Source organism: Macaca nemestrina, chromosome 19 (assembly GCF_043159975.1).
Source record: "Macaca nemestrina isolate mMacNem1 chromosome 19, mMacNem.hap1, whole genome shotgun sequence".
In the NCBI taxonomy this organism is placed as follows: Eukaryota; Metazoa; Chordata; class Mammalia; order Primates; family Cercopithecidae; genus Macaca; species Macaca nemestrina.
Window position 1 is genome coordinate 59,599,754 of NC_092143.1, and position 22,368 is coordinate 59,622,121.

The following is a 22,368-nucleotide window of genomic DNA, read 5'->3' on the forward strand; positions in this document are numbered from 1 at the left end:
AGTTAACATAGGTGGCAACTGAGGTTCACAGAGCCATTGTCTTTTAGCAAACCTGGGGGCAAAAGCAGAGCAGGACTTGAGCCCCTTAACTCTGAGCCCATGCTATCTGCATATAGTAAATTACTTTTAAAAAGACTTTATTAACATGTTTCATTGAAGAATAATTCACGTACTATAAAATTTACCCTTTTAAAGTGTACAATTCAGTTTTTTAGTATATTCAGAGTTGTGCAACCATCACCACTCGTTAATTCCAGAACATTTTTGTCACTAGCAAAAGAAACCTTGCACCCATTTGCAGTCACCTCATTCCTTCCTTTCTCTACTGCTTGGCAACCGCCAATTTATTTTCTGTCCATGTAGATTTGCCTACACTGGACATTTTGTGTAAATGGAATCATACAATATGTGGCCTTTTTGTGACTGACTTCTTTCACTGAACATAACATTTTCAAGGTTCATAATGTCGTAGGATGTTTCCACACTTCATTTCTTTTCATGGCTGAATAACACATCATACCGATCTACCACATTTAGTTTACTTATTCATCAGTTGATAGACATTTGGATTGTTTCCACTTTGGGCTGTTATGAATATTGCTGATGTGAACATCTGTGTACAAGTTACTATGTGGACATCTGTTTTCATTTCTGTTGGATTCATACCTAGGGCTGGAATTGCTGGGTCATATGATAACTCTACGTTTAATTGTTTGAAGAACTATCAAACTGTTTTCCAGAGTGTCTGTGCCATTTTACATTTCCAGAACAATGTATAAAGTTCCAATTTCTGCACATCCTTGCTGTTTCTCTTTTTGATATCAGTCATCCCAGTGCAGTGTGAAGGGGTATCTCACTGTGGTTTTCATTTATATGTCCCTGATGACTAATGATGTTGAGCATCTTCCCATGTGCTTGTTGCCATTTGTGTATCTTCTTTGGATAAGTGGTTATTCAAATTCTTTGTCCATTTTTAATTGGATCACTTTTCTTTTCATTGTTGAATAGCAAGGGTTCCTTGTGTATTTTGGATACAAATTCTTTATCAGATAAATATTTTGTAAATACTTTCTTCTATATGGGCTATCTTTTCACTTTCTTTCTGAAGCACAAAAATTTTAATTTTAAAGAAGTCTAATTTAGTTTTCTGTTCTGTTGCATATGTTTTTGATTTCACACATAAGAAACCATTGCCAAATCCAAGGTCACAAAGATTTACTGCTAGGCTTTCTTCTAAGAGTTTTATCGTTTTAGCTCATACATTTGGGTATTTGATCCATTTTGAGCTGATTTTTATATAGATTATTTTTTAATGAAGAGTTATCTGTGTTTCTTAGCTGTTTTATCTTCACTGTGTTTCTAGTGTTTGAATCCACATGAAATTACATGAAAAGTTTTAAGAAAAATACCCATTTCATTCTTCTTTGTCTTATTTTTGGTCATTTGGTGGAATCCACTTACTGACATAGAGTTATTAATTTTAATTTTCTTTAACCTAATGCTATTGTGAGTTGAAGAATACACATGTTCTCTTTTACAGTAGCAAATACAAGTCAGTGTAGTGCTGAAGGCTCTTGCTCTGTTAACCTGAACAGTTGGTCTCTGTTCTAGAACAATATCTTCATTTTCTGAGAACATTTGTTTGGGATCTTTCATTGAAAGCATCTCTCTTCCCATCAGCCTCTTATCTGCACAATGAACAAAGCTACTGAGTAGAGGGCAAAAGCTTAAGACATGCAGGTGACTTGGGAACTGCCACATCCCATATGCTGTCAGTGCTGACAGTTAACATGCATACTAAAGTTGAGTTCTGGCAACTTCACAATATATTCTCTTCCTCAAATAATATGCTGTAAAGTTTTATTATAAAGTCATCTTTTAAATTTTTTATTAAAACAAGATTATTTTTTCATCCTTTAATATGCTTAATTTAGCATTTCGTGATACTGCTCTTTTTATAAATAGCATGGTTTAAATTTAAAAGTGTTAAGATCTCTTAAAATGTACTTTGTATTTCAAAGAGCTTCTGCTACCCTGAAATATCACATGCCGAGTAAAAAGCTGAAATGGAATTTTTGCACTGAATTCACATAAATTTGTTTCTATTCTTTGGTTATTATTTTGGTATACTTAGCTTATCAGGTTGTTAAATAATTTGTTATAAATAGCTGAGCTTCACATTTTATGGTTATAAAAATTGGTAATTATCTGATAAATACTGCTGTAGTTGAGATATAACAGGCAGTGAGCATTGTATCAAGCCATAAAATAGTTTACTTAGCAGTGCAAAGTAGAACAACAGATTTTCAATATAAATTTTATTTTAAAATGATAGATCAAGAATATTTTTCATGTAACAGCTCAGTAATTTAGCTTAGTATTTGGCAAAGCTGCTTCTAGCACTTCAGAGGGATTTTTTTGTTCTGTAAAACAAATTGCGATTTGCACCTGCCTTGAATATGGATGGAAGTAGCTTTCAGCTGCGTGGTGTTGTATTCTGGGGGTTGTTATGAATTGCTTCAAGTTCTGTTACAGTGACCTTCCAGGGGACTCGGTAGGTTGCATCAGGGACAGGAAGTCTGCTGTATTTTGGAATGCAAGCAAAAATATTGGCACATTGTTTCTCCAGCTGACTCTAAGAGCACTTTTCTTTCTCTGCAGGGTTGGGAGGGTAGCCTCTATGTGGAGAGATTTGCCGTGTGGGTTGGCTTGTGTCCGAAGAAGGAGCCCTTTCAGATTTGGAGCTGATGACTGAAACGGGGAAATAAAGCAGCAGTCGGGCTGCTTTTGTTTCTGGATATAAGAGAAGGCTTCTGTATGTTTAAAAGATGTTTGTGTCTGGGTGCGCAGTCAGTAAATGGAGAACACAATCTTGGAAAGAGTTTTAGTCATGCACTTGAATATAGTATGTTTCAGCTTTACTTATCTGCTGCTTTAATTTTTCTTTTCAAAAGCTGTGTTTTCCTGATTGTTGGCTACTAGGAGTAGCTCACATATATTGAATATTTACTCTGTATCAAGCAATATTCTTTCTTTAGATGGATTATTCAGTCCTCATAACAACTGCAGCTGAGTTCAGTATTGTTGCTATTCCCATTTTACGCTAGATGTTGTTATTGGACTTTGGCCGCTAGTCCACATAGAACCCAAATTCTTAAATGAATTTTAGAAAAAAATTGTGAAGTATTCTTAGTTAAAGTATACATTGTCTTCCATATCTTTAAATGTATATTATCTGAGAATTTGCTTCTGTCCCTCTAGGCTTTCTCAGGGGGACTTTTCCCTCTCGAAAAAAACATAGGAACTAGAGTCTTGATGTCTTTTAAGTCTCTGAGTCAACTGTTAGTTACGATGCTAACTTCTACCTTTTATTAAATCTTAAGCGTCACTTGTGAGAGGCACTATTTTTTATATATACAGCTAAGAAAGAAAAAGATGTCATAAAATGGTGCTTCTTAATCACTTAAAATTGTATACTTGTTAAACTCTTTGAGACTTATGTAGACACAGATTTTTACTCTTGGGCTCATAAAGACAAAAATGCATATGTGAAATAAATGAAGGTATTTCTAAGACTTCTTTCCATTCACAGTTGAGGAGTTCTGCATTGCTTTTCCACGCAGCTGCAGATGTCCATGTATTTCCACACAATATGGTCCTCTGTGCCATCAAGAGCATCACTGATACAGCATTTCTTAGGAATGCCACTGTTGTCTACAGAATTTTCTTCCAAGCTGCTGACACTCGTTCTGTAAGTTCTATGGGTATGCACAGGCAATGAGGATACATCACAACCGCCACCTGCTCAGCAATGATTGTAGGATACATTCCAATTTTGGAGATTCATTGTAGAATCAAAACTTAGTATTGTAATCTTAAAGGAAGAAGCAAAATCAAAGGCTGAGATTTCTTCACTTCATCACCTTTCACAGGCTCACCATTACATTTTCCGTATGTGCTCGTGTTAATTATTAGTAATGGTAACAGAGTACAGACAGTATACTAATTATAGTATTAAGCAGGGCTGGCTGGTTATTTCTCTCTTGAGAATTTGAACTAGGACATATCAACAGCCTTGGGATCTGAAGCTATAATAACATGTGATAGAGAGGTTCCCAAAACCTATTAGTGTCATGTAGAAGCCGTGTGATCTTAAGCAAGTTATTTAATTGCCTCACTTTCTTCAACTAAAAAAAGTAAGGATGATAGTTTCCATATCAAGAGTTTTGGATTTAATGAGTTAATATCTGTGGAGTCTTTAAAACATTGCTTGATGTACTGGTAAGTGCTATTTGTGTTAAATAAGCTAATAAACAATCAAATAAATGCCTAAAATCATCAGGAATTAGGGAACAATGTATGAACAGAAGAGGCCAGCCAACAGAGAGAGGAGAATGGAGCAGATGTGCAGAAACTGTGCAAGAGTGCCCACGTTGGTCCTAAGGGACTAGGCAAAGATGCAATTTCTAGAGCTAACTCTTGGGACTGGGGGATGAGGAATGGGAGGCAGCGCTTGCACCTTCATTCACCTTCATTCACTAGAACCATCCCTGAGTGTAAATAAAGGTCATTTGTTTGTGTGACCGTTTTTGTAAGAGAGTGTGTGTGTGTCAGAATGGAGGTTGGTGGCTGATGGAGACTTAGAGGGGGTGGTTGGGAATGATGGATGCTGAGGCTCAGTACCCAACATTGCCCTTACTTAACTATGTCAATCAATGACCTCTTGTATTCTTGCCAGAAATAACCCCACTTTTTAAAAAGTGCTTTTTAAAGAAAAAAAAAAAAAGACTTACTCGGTCACTCTGTTACTTTCTAACCAAAACATTTCAGGTGTTTTGTCAATATCTTTGGTCTAGAAATGGCCCACGATGAGGTCCAACCTGCAGGGCTGTCAGTCTGCTAGGTTCTCTTGAGTTGGAGAGGTTTAATAGGGCTGGATGAACCCCCTGGAGCATCACCTTATCAGAAGTAAATTGACTTAAGCAATCACAGGAAGTTTCTCCTTATACAAAACGTTGCCTGCTTTGGGCTCTTTCTGTGCTTATGTGATGTCAGCCTAGCAATAGAACCAAGGCTCTTATTGTCACCTAATTCTGGTTTTTCCTTCCATGTGTGTTCTTTTGAGAAAGAACTCTTCTTTCTTTTCTCTATAATTCTTCATGTTAAATAACTGAAGTTGTAATGATAGGTGAAGAAGGTGGGCCTTAGAATTCTATTGACCGACCTTTCAGTGCCCAGCAAGCCTTCAGAGCCTCAGTCTTGATGTCTGTCTTGAGGATCCTCTGCAATTATGCTGTTTAAGCTCCAGGTCTTGCAAATAATAGTATTGACTCAATAAAGGCAGTGACACCTGTTCACAATTAGAGCAGCGGGGTGAGGGTGAGATTGAGGATCAGTATATAACACGCCCCCTCCACCTGCATCTCACCACCAGAGTCCTTACTGAAATGAGTCACTGTTCCTCATGGGAGGATGTGTGGGGGATAGGAATGAAAGCTGTGCTACTTCTGTTCTCATCCCTTCCCATCTTCCTCCAGTTCCTAGGGCTCTTGCTTAGCAGACATGGTGCCTTCAGATTTGTCACCTTGAGGGGCTAACTACTTATTTCAGTGACAATTCCCTTAAATGTTTCTTGGCAGTCCTATATTTTGAAAGCAATCTTGGAAGGTAATATCATAGATTTTATTTTATAGATAAGAAAACTGAGATTCAGCAGTTGGGTAATTCCCAAAGATAGAAGTAAAAGATAAGTTCCATTATAAACTTATAAATCAGCCCAAGTTTCTTGCTTCCATATTTAAGTGTAATTATCACGATGAGGATTTGACATGCATTTGTTCTTGACTCGCCTTTGTTGCAAGGTCTGGAAAGAAAGGAAGGCTGTCATTGTCACTAACCCCTGTCCTCAGCAGCAGTTAGTTCCTGTGGCTCACGGCCTCCCAAGGGGAACAGTCAGTTTGACAATGGGTTCAGCTGCCTCTAGGGCAGAAGGGGCCGTGTGGAGGAGCTTTGGCTGTCATCACAGGAGCCAGGCAAGCCAGGCAGATGGCCAAGGTGAGGAAAGTGTGAGGGCTTAGCACGACCTGTGAAAGGAAGTTCACGGATGGAAGCCATCAATTCACAGGGCTGGTGGCTGGCATGGGAGTCTAGCTTTCGACCATAGCAAACAGACCCGCTCTGCCAGATAAAGCCGGTTTATTTTTGTCCTTTATTTAGTTGTATATCGTAGGCCTTCTCTCTTCCTTGTTGTTTTGCTTGGAGTAGGAATGGCAGCTGAAGTTCGTTCCTTTCCAAGTAAGAAAGAATATAGAACTGGGGGAAGGTACATGTTTAGTTCCTCATACTTTTGGTGAAAGCAGTAATTTGTTCAAGCAGTTGTTTTTTTATCTTAGACTTTAGAGGTGCTGGGGTTTGGTTATTTTGGACTTTTCGACATTAGTTTACCATTGTAATGAGATCAGTTCTACTGTTTTTTGATGGAACATCATGAGAGTCATGAAAATGCTGCTTAAAGGTAAGCTCAGTTTGTCTAATTTAAGAATGAGGAGCACAGAAACTGAGTAACAGCAAATTGTAAATAATTTAAAATAATTTAAAAAGGAAACATTCTTTAAAACTTCTATTTGCTGGCCGGGCGCGGTGGCTCACGCCTGTAATCCCAGCACTTTGGGAGGCTGAGGCAGGTGGATCATGAGGTCAGGAGATCGAGACCATCCTGGCTAACACGGCGAAACCCCGTCTCTACTAAAAATACAAAAAACTAGCCGGGCGTGGTGGCGGGCGCCTGTAGTCGTAAACCCAGGAGGCAGAGTTTGCAGTGAGCCGAGATCACGCCACTGCACTCCAGCCTGGGTGATAAAGAGCGAGACTCCGTCTCAAAAACAAAAACAAAACAAAACAAAACTTATATTTGCTATTGTCTATGTGGGATTTTTAAAGAATAAAATATGGGCCACCACTGAAGGGTCATTTTCTTCCTCCCACTTTCTTGTGTTTGAAAGCTCCCTGATTTGCCGTCTGTAGGTAAATCTGTCTCCGCATTCAGAGGTGGAACTGCCTTGACTTTCTCGGGGTATTCAGCTTGGCTCCCTGTTTCAGGATTTAATCATCATCCTTGTTGTTCATTGCCCCTGCTGCTCATTTTCTTCTTTACCTTTAACCCCTCTAGAAAGTCAGTTTCCGCTGGTCATGAAATTCTAGACACTGAAGATCTTGGGATAACCCCTCCAGTGTGCAGACTATCGGTTGTCTTCTCCCTTTTCCTTTTCTTTAGAACTAATTTCAGTTGCAGTTTTTACAACATTGCTCACTGATGTCTTTCTCAAGCACCCAGCACGGAATAGTATGTTGAGCTCTCAGGATTCTGTAGCTGCAAGGAAGCCCTGAGATGATCCCATCCCATCCCCTTCCTATGGCAAAGAGAACAGCAGGAGAAAGCAAGCATAGGAGCTACTGTAGTCCTCTCAAGGTCATTGCTGAGTCACACGTGAAGTAACAGCTAAAGCCCACGTCTCCTCGCTCTGTCTGGTACTATTTTCACTATAACACATTGCTTTGCTTGGTTATACTTGCTAGTTGCCCATTTGTCACTTTCATCATTTTAATGATTGTATGTCATTATAATGGTCTAAATCCAGGTGTAAAATTAAGAGCATGATATAGTTACTTTCCCTCTACCTGTATTAAAGGCTCTCTCTCTACAGGTGCTGGATTGGGATTTATATGTGTTATTTCTCATTTAATTCCATGATGACTTTTCAAGTGGGCTGCACATTTATTGACTCAAAAGATAAGGCTTGATTAAGGTCCGCCAGCTAGTAAGAAAGGAGGTTAGAATTTGAAAAAGGAGTCTAGGATTTGAAACTGTTCCTCCGTCTACAAAATCTGTGTCCTTTCAGTACCTCCTAGTTACATATTCAGAATAAATAAATCTCTCTCACTTGAGATTTTGTCCATTTTAGGTTTGAAAATGCATAATCAGAATAATGGGTTTTTCTTAAACTATTATCCTACCTTTAATTTTAAAATGAAATTCAAGGGAAATTGTTGGTACAAATAAGGCATTACACTTAAACACTCCTAATAATGAAGTTGTTTAAACTTGCAGAAATGACATTTGACTTTAGCTGCTTCGTCAGGTTAACTGTGTAAGAAAGAACATTGGTATTTAGCAACAGACAGAGGGCTGGCTTCTAATTTTGTAAACTTTTACCCAGAATTTAAGTTACAGCTGCTAATACGAAGTGTTTCTTTTAGGTTAGAAGAATATAGATAAATATATGTCCTCTTGTAATTATTTTTCTTGTGGATAAGATGTTGCAAGTCATACACACACACAACTGGTAAACTAGAGCTAAAATAAATTCAAGAGTGTGACTGTAATGGCTCTATGTTCTGCCTGTTTCCCTTTAACTTGACCTTCAGAGGTCTACAGGTTGGTTCTGTGCTGCGTTTCTTACATCCCTTTTCATATTTCCCCAACTCTGAAATTCTTGTGAGGAGAGCGCTCATCTAAAACCTCTTCCACCGTTGTCTTCCCTTTATCATTTAACAACTTAATTGGTTCTACCGTATACCATCTTTAATCACATATTTTTACTCATCCCCTTTGATATATTTTATTCTTCCTGCTAGCCTCTAAGTTGTGCCCTTTACCAGAGGAAATTACTCTCAGTTTTTCATCAGATGCAGTAAATATAGAGAAGAGACTTTAAACTTTGACTTGAGATTGAAACTCAGTTCTACTGCTTAACTAGGAGACCTTGGGTGCAATTTTTTTACTTGTAAAGCAGGGCTAGTAATAACCTTTCTCACAAGGTAATAAGATTAGCTAAGATTATGCGCCAAGCCACTTAAAACTGCCTGGCACACTCTAGGAATTCAAACATGAATACTTCTCACTTGCCTTTCACCCCTCCCAGATTCCGTGTGTGAAATTAGCCATAGCAGCTCTTCAGAGATTGCGTGGGATTTTACCTCGACAGCAACATCTTTCTCTTCTTTTAATTTACTACTTTTTATCATATAACAACGTTTTCTAAAACCCTGATTTTTATTCTGCGTCACCATTTTTCATTGTTATTGTTACACCTATACTAGTTTCTCCCATTATTTAAAAAAAAAAACCCTCCTTGTTGGCTAAATAGACTTTTGTGAGATATCTTAGAAAATCTACCAGTGATGTACAGTTGTTCTGCAGACAAATGTGATCTAGTATTCAGACAGCCAATTAATTAATGTTAAAACTAAAACTTGTTTTTTCAGCTTTTTATTTTGAAATAATTTTAGACTTAAAGGAATTAGAAAAATAGTTTCCCATATTCCCTTAATCCATCTTCCCCTAAATGCTGTAGTATAATTATCAAAACTGTAAGATTAGCATTCATTCATTAGTACTAAGTAAACTGTTGACTTCATTTGGATTGTATGAGTTTTTTCACTGCTGTTTTTTTTTTTTTTTTAAATCTCAAGATTCAATCTAGTATCCCACATTGCATTCAGCTGTCCTGTCTCCTTTGGCTTTTTAAATTTTTGACAGTCCCTCCGTCTCCTTGTCTTTATTGATCTTGACACTTTTGAAGAATTCTGGTATTTATTTTGTAGAATGGCATTCACTTTGGATTTGTCCAATGTTTTATCTTGATTGTGTTGAGGTTGTGCATTATTGGGAAGGATCTGAGAGGGAAAACATGCAGAGATGAGACGATGTGCTCTTCCCGGTGCATTGTGTTTAGGGATACGTGATGTCAATATAGCTCATTATTGGTGATGTTAACTTTCCTTATTGATTAGAGTGGTCTCTGCCAGAGATCTCTATTATAAAGTTACTACTGCTGTCTTTATAGTTAATAAATATTTGGAGAGAGTTACTTGGAAATGTGTATCTATCCTGTTCCTGCTTAAACCTTTGCCCACTCATTTTAGCATTCACCTGTGGATCTTGCCTGCAGCAGTATTATAGTGGCGTTCTGATGGTGATTTTCTGTTTCCCTCCTTCCTTCTGTGTTTACTAATTGGAATTCTTCTGTAAGGAAGATTTATCTTCTCCCATATTTATTTCCTTATTTGTATTATTAATTTATATCAGTATGAGTCATGGATATTTTATTCTTTTGGTTTATAATCTAGTATTATTCCTGTTTAATTTGTTGCTCAAATTGTTCTAGCTTTGGCCATAGAGAACTCTGATTTTGGCTTTTGTGTCCTCCAATGTGCCTCCATATTTTCTAAAAAAAGTATTTTCTTACTTTCTGACACATCACAAGATGCTCCTGCCCTTGGTTTGGAATCAGTGACCTCTCCAAGGAGCCCTCCTTTTTTAAAGATCCGGGTACTAGGCGTGCTTATTACTACTAGTGACAGCCCTAGGCTTCTAGAAGCTCACAGTTAGGAAATACATGTATATCTAATAACAAATGTCCACACACACCTATATATTTTATTCTGGATCCATCTGTCTGTGTATGAACTCAGGAGTTCATACTGTATAACTGATACCTAACACAACAAGGTTCTTTTTAATAGTCCTCGTTTTCGTATTTGGAACTTCTTTTTTCAACAGTGAGAAGCTGGCTTTCATTATCAAAAACTGATTGGCTGTATTTGGGTGGATCTATTTTTGGATTCTCTATTCTGTTGTGTTGATCTGTGTCTCTCTCCATTCACCAGTACAACACAGTCTTGATTATAGTTTAGTCTTATATAGTGTGAGTCTTCCAATTTTATTCTTGTGATTAAAAATCACTTTGACAAATGTGATTCCTTTGCCTTTCCCTATAAATATTAGAATCAGTTTGTCTGTATCTACAAAAAAATCCTGCCAAGATTTTAATTGTATTAATTCTATAAACCATTTTGGACAGACTGACGTCTTAACTATAGTGAGCATCCAATCCATGAACATGTTATTTCTTCATTTCTTTACATCTTATTTTGATTTCTCTCAAAGATTTTGTCATTTTCAGCATACAGATTCTGTACATATTTTATTAGGTTTATACTTTTTTGAACTATGTAAATGGTATTGTATTTTAAACTGTGTTTCCAATTGTTTATTGCTAAGATAGAGAAATGTGATTGACTTTTGTGAATTGGCTTGATACTCTTAAGCTTTGCTAATTTTACTCATTAGTTCCAGGAACTTAAAAAATAGATTTTAAAGGATTTTCTATGTAGATATTTATGTTCTCTGAAAATGGGGACAATGTTATATTTTCCTTTCTAATCTATATGTTTTTAATTTCTTTTTTTTTTTTTTGTCCTTAATTGCAATGGTTAGAACTTCTAATATTGTGTTGAATAAGAGTGGTAAGAGTGGGTATCCTTTCCTTGTTCTTGATTTTAGGGGGAAAACATATGTTCTTTCACTGGAAAGTATGATGTTATTGTGGGGTTTTTGTAGATGTCTTTTATCAGGTTAGAAAGACTCTCCTCTCTTCCTAGTTAAAGTTTTTTTTTGTTTGTTTGTTTGTTTTAATCATAAAGGTATGTTGAGTTGTGTGAAATGCTTTTTCTACATCAACTGATATAATCCTGTGTGAGTTTTTTTTTTTTTTTGGCCGGTTAATGTGGTTAATTAAATTAACTGATGTTCATTTGAACCATTTCAAATACTGAATTCCTGGGCTAAATTCTATTTGGCATTGATATTTTGATGTTAATATTTTGTTGAGGATTTTTACTTTTGGGTTTATAAGGGAGATTGGTGTGTAATTGTCTTTTCCTGTACTCTTTTTGTCTGGTTTTGGTAACATGGTAATGCTGGCCCCATAGACTGAGTTAGGAAGTATCCCCTTGTCTTTTATTTTCCTGAAGAGATCTTATGGAATTGGTGTTATTTCTTCTTTAAATGTTTGGTAGAATTTGCCAATAAAACTGTCTTGGCTTTGGGATTTCTCTTTTTGAGGAAAGTTGTCTCACTACAAATTTAATTTCATTAATAGGAGACTATTCAAGTTATCTGTGTCTTCTTCAGTGAGTCTGGTAGTTTGTGATTTTCAAGAAATTCGTCTATTTTATCTAAATTGTTGAATTTATATGTATAGAGTTATTCTTAGTGCTACCTTGTTATCCTTTTCATGTCTGTTAGATCAGTAGTGACATTCCCTTTTTTCTAATATTGATAATTTTTATCTCTTTTGTTCTTCGTCAGTCCAGCCAGACATTATCAATTTTGTTGATCTTCTCAGAGAATGATCTTTAGATTTATTGATTTTTGTCTATTGTTTTTCTGTTTTTAAACATTACTGATATCTGCTCTCATTTCTAAACTCTTTAAAACATTTTTCTTTTATTTGTGTTCTTCTTTCTTTTGGATTGCTTTCAAGTTATTCTGTTCTTTTTTTCCAGTTGCCTAAAGTGGAAGTTTAGATTGATTTGAGCCCTTTCTACTTTTATAATGAAAGCATTTAATGTTACAGCTTTCTTTCTAATCACTGCTTTAGTAGTATCCCATAAGACACTGAAAATCCCAAAAGACAGTTAGAGTTTTTCCTTTGAACCATCATACTTATTTTAAAGAAATTAAGAAAAGAATAGTCTGTGGTATTTACCCAGATATTTACTGTTTCTGTTGTTCTTCCTTCATTCCTGATGTGTCCAGTTTCCTTCTGTTACCATTTCCCTCTGTTTGAAGGACTTTCAAAGCATTTATCTAGGGCAGATCTGCTGACAACCGATATTTCTCTTAGTTTTTCTTCACATAAGAATGTCTATTTCACCGTCATTTGTCAAGAATATTTTCACTGGGTATAGAATTCTGGGTTGACAGTTCTTTTAGGACTTGAAAAATGTTCCAGTTCCTTTTGACCTCCATGATTTTTTATTTTTGATGAAAAATCAACAGTCAATTGAATCTCATTTTTTCTATAGGTAGTTGTTGTTTTAATCAGGTTGCTTTCAGGACTTTTTCCTTCGTCTTCAGTGTTGACCAATTTCGTTGTGATGTGTAAGGGCATGGATTTCTTTAAGCTTACCCGGTTTGGTATTTGCTGACATTTTTGAATCTGTGAATTTATGTCTTTCACTAGATTTCTAGAGCTTTTAGCCATTATTCCTTTATTTATTTGTTTATTTTTGAGATGGAGTCTTGCTCTGTTACCCAGGCTGGAGTGCAGTGGCATGATCTCGGCTCACTGCAACCTCCACCTCCTGGGTTCAAGCAATTCTCCTGCCTCAGCCTCCCCTGTAGCTGGGATTACAGTCATGCACCACCACACCTGGCTAATGTTTGCATTTTTAGTAGAGACGGGATTTCACTGTTTTGGCCAGGCTGGTCTTGAACTCCAGACCTCGTGATCCTCCTGCCTTGTCCTCCCAAAGTGCTAGGATTACAGGCATGAGCCACCATGCCTGGCCTTTCTTTATTTTCTTTTTTAGTACCAAACTCTCTTTTCCTTCTGGACTCTCATAACATGAATATTAGACCATTTGGTATTATTCAGTAGTATCCTGAGGATCTGTTCATTTTTTCCCCTTTAGTCATTTTTTAATGTTTTTCATATTGGATAGTTTCTATTGACTTATCCTCAAATTTACTGACTTTTCTCTATATATCAGATCTGACCTCTGTGTACATCACCCAGTAACCAGTCTTGGTCTTGGGTAGTGGTCTGTACTGCAGTTCAGTTCTTAAAGCATTTGACAAGTTGTTTACGGTCACATCCAGGCTTGCAAAGCTTTCATACAAAGGGATTCATACTCAAATTTATAGGATCACTCTGTTGAGCTCCCTTCTTTCTGTGATATCGCTGACATTTTCTAGCTCTCTGAAACCCCCTTCCCAGTCTTCTGGCCAGAAAGTCAAAGCTTTAGCTTTTCCTCTCTGCCCGGCACTCCCCACAATTGCATTTACAGGGCAAGTGGCAAGAGTACAGAGATTTAAAAACTAACAGTTATTTGCCCTATACTCTTGGAAACACAATTTCTCTAGTCAGAGAGGATTTTTAGGGACCTGCTTAGCTGTTACTGCCACTGTCATTGCTTGTGGATTGCTTGAAGAGCCTAATGTGATGCTATATCAAATTCATGCCCTCTTCTCCTGGCTGCTCCTTACTTTTTAGAGTCCTGAGAATGCTGCCCCATGCACTCTCTCCGTGGTTTGTAATTGCATTCAGTGGAGAAACAGGGTGAGGTGTCCTGTATCTCTTAAGGAAGAATCCTTAAGAGGCTGTGGCTCTCCAGACTGAGGCTCCCTTCCTTCCAACATATTTGTTTATGTGTTCAATTCTATTATATATAGAGAGAGAGTTTGTGAATCCATACTCTTGTGAGAAACAAGTTTAGCAACTAGAGTACAGTATTTGTGTACAGGTCTTTTTTTCTTTGTATTACAGCATGAAGTCAAAAATACTATTTCCAAAACTACTAGGGACAGCTCCCTTCATGCCTCTCAGTGTGTTTGTATATGCCATTCATTTGTAATATAGTTGATTCATTTGGTAAGAGAGTGTTCTAAAGGTTGGTTTTCATATTTCTGAGATACCCTGAAATACTAGCATTCTCTGCCATGATTTTGTCTTTGGTCTGTTTTCTGGGTCTGACAGCCTGCAGAGTTGTACTTCAGTGTTAATTGTTTCTTCCACTTACCACCCTTCGCTTTGATCCCACTCAGCAAACAACTGTTTCAGTGTTCAAATGAAAATATAGTACAGTGACATGGTGTTTGAAACCAAATTGTTTTATCATGTCCTTCAGTTTCATGTTACTCGGTTGTCCATGACAAGCCATGGTTTCTAGTATTTTTGAACTTGTTTACCAGTCTTTGCAGTGCAGAAAGTGGTTGAGTATTCAACTGTGTTTTGTTTTTGTTTTTTTGTTTTTCTATCTTACATGCATACTGTAGGCCAACAGCAATTAAGATTGAAGAATGTCATTCCTCCTGTGCACCAGGAAGGCGTGAGATAGAAAGGCTGTTCATTTAGAATTAAAGTTCACCTTTAGTTGGATTAGTGCTTTTCATTAAAGGAGTAAAGTGTCTTTTATCAGCATAGATTAAAATGGTATCAAGCACCTAAGCCGGAAACACAGCCGGCAAGCTGAAGCACTTTCTGGCTTTTCTCAATTCATAGCTTCACAGCTTGAATTCTCTTTTAGTATTTGAAGTACTGTGTTGTGGAGTTCAAAAATATCGTGGTAGCAACAGAATTCAGACTGGCATGCAGCCTCTCCTTTAAGGTGACTATGGCTACAGTGGAATAAAGGATTTGTTTTGTTAGAAAGATTTAGGCTTGGTTATTGAATATTAACAATAGTGATTCTGGGAGGTGGACATTACCCAGAATGCTGAAGTTGTTCTTTGAACTATTTCTATTTGATTCTTGCGATAGAAATAATCCTAAGTGACTTTTGATCCTTTTTGGATCCCTTGATCCAAAGCATCATTGACTCCAAAATTACTAAAATGATTTAGAATATCACTGGGAAGATCTAGGAGAAATAAATCTCTCATAGTGTAGAATGACATATAGTTTTATTAAGTTATTGATGTAAAAGCAGTCCAACAGTGAATCAAAATTTGAGACAGGGCATTTCCCATTAATTGATGGAGATGATAAAAGTTAATATGGACGATAGAGACTCTGAAACTTATCTTACCCATTTCCCCTCCCCCATAAAAGGAAGGTGTCATTGCAAGTCTTTAGAGAGTTATTTTTTGAGAGGAGAGGGTAGTATATAAAGAAACATAAATTCATTCTATAAGCATTTTTAAAACTGTAAATTTTGCTAGGGCTTTGCAGCTGATACAAAAGATACGAAAATTTTGCTAGGGCTTTGCAGTTGATAGTATCAAGGAATTCAAGGGCAAGAATGCAGCAAAGAACTAAAACAAGGAACCGAAAAGATGGAAGATGATTCCACATATTCATTCTTGAGCCAATCAACTGTGTCTGGAGAGTTGAAGCATTTAGTATTAAACGTTGTGTCTGAGGGTAAGAGTGACATTTAATGGTTGTATCAGTCTGTTCTTGCATTTCTATAAAGAAATACTTGAGACTTAAGTAATTTATTTGAGAAAGAGGTTTAATTGGTTCACGGATCTGTGGCAGTATAGGAAGCATAGAAGCATCAGTTTCTGGGGAGGCCTCAGGAAACTTAAAATCATGGCAGAAGGCAAAGAGTAGTGAGGCATCTCACGTGGCTGGAGCAGGAGGAAGAGAGAGAGGGGAGAGGTGCTGCACACTTTTAAACAACCAGATCTCATTAGAACTCACTCACTGTCCCAGCCACAGAGGGTGATGCTAAACCATTCATGAGAAACCGCCCTCATGATCCAGTCACCTCCCACCCGGCCCCACGTCCAACACTGGGGATCACAATTCTGTGTGAGATTAGGGCAAGGACTCAGATCCATACCCTATCAATGGTTAAAGGGTAAACTATACAGAACTCGCAAAAGCTGTCTTTTACAATACAATGTTTAAGTTTCTAGCTTATAATAATTAAAGCGTCTAATGGTGTGTGGCCATCAGGAAGATTACAAAATTTATCAAACTTGCAAATATAAGTTTTTTAACCATTTTTGTTCATAAGCTTGTCAAACCGTTTTAACAATTTTCCTCCAGGTGGCTGCTCTATATCTTAAAGATCACTGCATTTTTAATGGCATTATATTTTTTAAAAAGATGATTTCCTTTTCCTCTTACATAATCTACCACCATTTTTAGAACTCTCCGTATAATACACTTTCCCTCCAGACATAGTCATATTTTTTCATGCACTTTTACTTAAATTGCATAGGATCCCTTTCTTGCTCTTTATTCATTGTGTGTTGGAAGTTTTTTGAGACCTAAGAAATTTTAACTTTCAGATTTAGAAAATATAGCTTTAATATACCCATAAATGATGTGGCATTTTTTGAAAGGTCACATTTTTTATGGTTGGAAGGAAAATTGGAAATATTTGTGAGTCATTTTAGTTGTCCGAGTTTAATGCCAGTTTTTCTCTCCAAGGTTAGATGCTTAATTTAAACACAGAGTATCACTTATCTTCACGTGTCTGATTTTGATTTTTGTCATGTGACAGAATATAATAATACAGTCCCTTGGAGGAGAAATTTTAATGGGCATTTGTGGGTGAATAAGCATGTTGCTGCCATCAGCTTTTCTGTCCATGCCTCTGATAGTAGGGACATTGCACCAGACCTCAGCTCCCTCAAACATCACCATTGCAATCATTTCACAATTGAACTCTCAATTTCCATGTCAAACTCAGGGAGGCAGACATTCCTGGTTCTCTCTCCAGCTCTGTCATTTATTAACAGAATGATTTGGGGCTGGTTACCTCACCTCTTTGAACTTAAGTTTTTCTCATCTATAAATTTGGGAAGAATAACTTATATACCTGTTGACTGTTAAACACTTAATATGTTTCCTGGAAAATAATTGCTGCTCAGTAAATGGTAGCTACTGAGCATACTTAATGATGTAGGTGTTTCCTTTGCAATATAACTTCCCCAGTGAAAAGTCCCTATCTTAGTTCATTTGATATCTCTTTTATTGATTTGCAGTGCAGATGTATATGGCTCTCAAAAGTTGGAGATCCCAGAAACTACCATGGGAAGTTGGGACAACGAGAGTAAAACAAATTTAGGAATAGAATGGATTAAAATTTCTTAGGTCTCAAAAAACTTCCAACACACAGTAGCATGAATAAAGGGAAAGAAAGGGATCCTATGCAATTTAAGTAAAAGTGCATGAAAAAATATGACTATGTCTGGAGGGAAAGTGTATTATATGGAGAGTTCTAAAAATGGTGGTAGATTATGTAAGAGGAAAAGGAAATCATCTTTTTAAAAAATATAATGCCATTAAAAATGCAGTGATCTTTAAGATATAGAGCAGCCACCTGGAGGAAAATTGTTAAAATGGTTTGACAAACTTATGAATACAAATGGTTGAAAAACTTATATTTGCAAGTTTGAGAAATTTTGTAACCTTCCTGAAGATTACAAAGGTTAACAAGCTCATTAGCTAGTCAAGTAATATTAAATTGGTGGAGTTGATTGAATTGTGAAAACACTTAAGTAGAGGTGGAAGAGGAATTTCTGTAGAAAAAGAAAATGGTTGTAATACATTTGAAGATGTACATGGAGATGTACAATTGAAATATATGAAGTAGAAAATGGAAACTGAAAGAACAGATCTGTATATAGTAGAGTGAAGCATAAGTTGAAGCCAGAATTTCTGTCATGTGTGTCTTTTACCTTAGATCCTGGATTCCTATTTTAATGTCAATAAAATAATATAATTTTTAAGAATAGGAAAATAATCCTGCTTTGCCTGTTAGGCAGGCCATTAGTCAAACATCCTATTTTCTCTTTCAGACTCTAGAATCAAAGAAAGAGGCTGGGCGCGGTGGCTCACGCCTGTAATCCCAGCACTTTGGGAGGCTAAGGCGGGCAGATCACGAGGTCAGGAGATCAAGACTATCCTGGCTCACATGGTGAAACCCCATCTCTACTAAAAATACCAAAAACTAGCCAGGTGTGGTGGTGGGTGCCTGTGATGCCAGCAACTCGGGAGGCTGAGGCAAGAGAATTGCTTGAACCTGGGAGGCAGAGGTTGCAGTGAGCCGAGATCACACCACTGCACTCCAGCCTGAGCGACAGAACAAGATTCTGTCTTAAAACAAAGAAACAAACAAACAGAATTAAAACTGGAGAAAATTCAGAGAAGAGCAGTAGAAATAATCTTATTTATTAAAAATAAGGCCCATGAATGAGGAAAGGGTAAAGGAGTTGTGAATCTTTAATTTGAAGAAAAGTTTAAAAGACCACTTACCTGTCTGAATATGTAAAAAAATTGTCATGAAAAAAAGGCTAAACAACTGTTTTCCTTCTCACAAAAAATTGAAGAAAGAGAAACAGTTGAAGAGCTACTTAGATTAGATGAAAAGACGTATTTCTTGCAAAAGAGAAATCCATAGGAGTCCGACTTACTGTTCAACATACCTTTGTTTGGCTGTGTTCTTAGGAGGTAGGGTATGAGCCTTTACTAAACATTTGTTGACTTACAGTCTTGGACACAAAATTAGCACTCAGCCTCAAAATTAGCATTTTATCTCTCAGTTTTCTTTATTTCTTGGTTCTTTTATGCACATTACTTTCTCTTTTGTGTCTCCAACCCCTGTTTCTCTGTTCTAAGTTATGAGGTAGTACAGAGCACAAAACAAATTCTTGTGGCCACTAAGAGACTTTCCAGGAACTGATCAGTTAGCAGACTATGGAGGAAGATCTTTTCCCACAATGTTTATGAAAACACTTGGAATCACCGTTTACCTCAAAAGATAATTTTTACTTAAAAATGGTAGGACCTTTCTTAAAGAAATCTTCCCAGTAGTTAATGGGAAATGTCTCCAAATAAAATTTTGTGCCACAGTGATGGTTTAGTAAATTGGTTAACTGTGTTTCCTGTCATTAATGTGGAAAAAATATATATTTTTAAAGTGGGAGCTGCTGAGTTAATAGGGTTTAAAAGCTAAGTATATAGAAAATACTAAGCACATTTATAGTGGAATAGTTAAGTGAGTAATAACAAATTAACATATGCCCAACCCATTGAGATAAAAATAGTGGAGGGGAGGAGCCAAGTGATCATTTGGTTGACCCTTTACTCAATCACAAACACTAAATTGGGACTGGTACAGAATTTTAAGTGCCTTTTTCTTGGGCCTTACTGTTGTGATCTTTCTTTAGAACAGTTTGATATACCCTTTGGAGGGCTGGCCTCTGTAGATGTTGTCTGTGCCAAATTACAACCAGAACAAGGGACTGTTCTGTTTCATTTACTGAGAATAGTGCTTAATAAGTACTATTTGACAACATGCTGAATTAAGAGAATGTTATAAGGATGTTTCACAAAGGAAAGTGAGTAAAACATCTGATGTTCACAAGTTCTATTTATATGTATGTTGATAGCAATATAAAGCCATGCTTAAAGCTTTATTTTTAAAATTTTATTTAATACATGTGAATATGTATGCTGAGAGAAAATGACCTCATCTGGTTCCAAATATATACAGTATCTTGATATAGTTAATGCTATTTCAGAATGCAGTTTCTTTTTTGTTGTTTGTTTGTTTTTTGCCTTGTTGGTTTGAAATATATTAGACCCTGGTAAATTGATTTATGTTAACCAAAACACATGCAATACTGACTTGTAACCTGGGACATAGTCATGATTCTTTCCTTTCTCTTGCCTTTATCTTATCCTAATATCTTATCTTACTTTATCATCATAAGTAACTATGGTTTCCTTTCTAAAAATGGAATCTCAAGTGGAAATTATACTGAGTGATCATACATTTATGTAACTGTGTTTGCACAGGTATAAAAAAGATCAGTGAGATTTAATATCCAATGGAGAAATAACTGTCAAAAATTTTTATAAAAGTTCTATTTATACTTCAGTGTCACAGGCTAAGCATTTATGTTGAGTTTAATTCATCATAGATTTTAGCAGATGGAAGTACTCCTGTGAGACATTTGCTTTTTTTTTTTCTTCCCAGCATGATCTGAGCTCACTGCAGCCTCTATGTCCTGGGCTCAAGCGATCCTCTCACCCCAGCCTCTTGAGGAGCTGGGACCACAGGCATGTACCACCACACCCAGCTAATTTGTAAATTTTTTTGTAGAGACAGGGTCTCCCTATGTTGCCCAGGTACGTCTCAGACTCTTGGGCTCAAGTGATCCTCCCACTTCAGCCTCCCAAAGTGCTAGGATTACAGGTGTGAGCCACCATGCCCAGCTCCATTTCTTAATAGACATCTATACTCCATAATCAGGTCTAACATATGAAATAATTAACTTGTGTGTTGAAGTATAAAATACTATAATTTGTCATTTAAAGGAATGTAAGATTTAGATGATCCTTAATGCTCCTTGCAACTTAAAGATTCTGCACCTCACTGACATTAAGCTTGTGTGAGACCTGTAGTCTGTTTGAATACATAAGCAGCTACCTGTGTCACACAGTTGTAAGGTGGTATTATACTTGTGATGATTTTAAAGAGTTATTTCTATTTTGTCACTGACAACAGAGTCTAAGAAAAACATGAATTATTGCATAATCAAATAAGACCTAATATCCCTTTCTTTTTCTTACCTTGGAGCTGGTATAATTCTCTTGAACAGAGCAAAGGCCAGCATCAAAACAAGAGAAAGATTAAGGATAAACAGAATAATGAAGTCGTGACTAGTTTTCACATTCACATGTGAATGTATTTTTCAGTGCGAACTAAAATACAATGTAAACTAATACCTATTTTATATTTTATTTTATTAATATCTGACACTCGTGTAACATTTATGATTTGCAGAATGCTCTCACTGGTGTTCTCATTTAATTCTCACAACAGTTTCTGAAAGAAGTACTGTTCTTACATTGCAGATGAGAAGACTGCCCGCGAGTAGTTTAATCAGGAGCACACCGCTAGTGGCCCACTGGGATTCTAACTCTGCCCTTGGACTTCAAAGCTGGCCCTTCTCTCTGTTGCTTCACTGTGTTCCCCTGGGCTGGGTTTGCTTTGATATTACATTGAGATACACAATTTAGGTCAATGTGTATGTGCTCATATGAAATTTGAGTATCTCATTTATTTTATAGAATAGGCGATTTAGTTTTCCCTCTCAGATGGTGTAATGTTTGAGACCAAGAAGCAGGAGGCCGAGTTCTAGTCTTGCTATTGCCACTGACTGATAAGGGGCCTTGTACATATTTCCTTAATTATAAAAGGAAAGCACTTGACCTTTAGTTTCTCCAAGCAACCTTCTAGTTCTAAAATTCTGTGATTCCAAATTTGTTCTTGTTCCACTCAAAATTGTTGCTTTAAAAAACTCCAACCTCATATGATTAGCCCAAGTTTTTACATATGTTGTTTCTAATTGTCTAAGCCAGGAATTTTTAGCCTTAATGTTTTGGATAGTGTGGTAATAAAATCCCTTTGTAATGATACAAGAAAACCTTTCTTCCAAAAAATTCTATTCTGTAATAAATAGTGTTCCTTAGTAAAGCTCTCATCTTGAATTTGGAGAATGGAAAATGACAGCATAATGCCAGTTACACAGGAAACTTAATCCAGGAAACATACATTAAGCATCATTATTAAGTACTGGAGTTGCTAAGACCTTGAGCTCTCAGGCTAGTGTGGAAGGCAGACCTACAAATACGAAATGCCACTGCCGTTACAAGAACCCTGGGGAAGAGGTGTCCCAGGGCCAAGGGAGTGAAGGGAAGGAATCAGTTCCATCTATTGGATGGAAGATGGAAGGCATGCCAGCAAAGGCTTCACTGGGAATGGGAATTAGAAGTCGGAGAAAGGATAATTTTAGGCAGAGGGAAGTGTGTACAGAGGGGCAGAAGCTGTAAGGTT

At 36.8% G+C, this 22,368-nt stretch overlaps 1 protein-coding gene across 4 annotated transcripts in view; it reads left to right on the top strand.

The window, feature by feature from the left end:
- The window catches only part of LOC105498333 (GRB2 associated regulator of MAPK1 subtype 1), a 200,164-nt gene that overhangs the window by 28,741 nt on the left and 149,055 nt on the right, over window positions 1-22,368 (top strand). The window contains exon 1 of one of the 4 annotated variants that reach the window (XM_011770402.3): window positions 1,910-6,514. The exons of the other annotated variants lie outside the window; for them this stretch is intronic. Within the exon in view, the coding sequence (XP_011768704.1) occupies window positions 6,487-6,514 (28 nt within the window). The 5' untranslated portion in view covers window positions 1,910-6,486. Of the gene's footprint in view, window positions 1-1,909; window positions 6,515-22,368 lie in introns of those variants that run through there. 4 annotated transcript variants of the gene reach the window in all.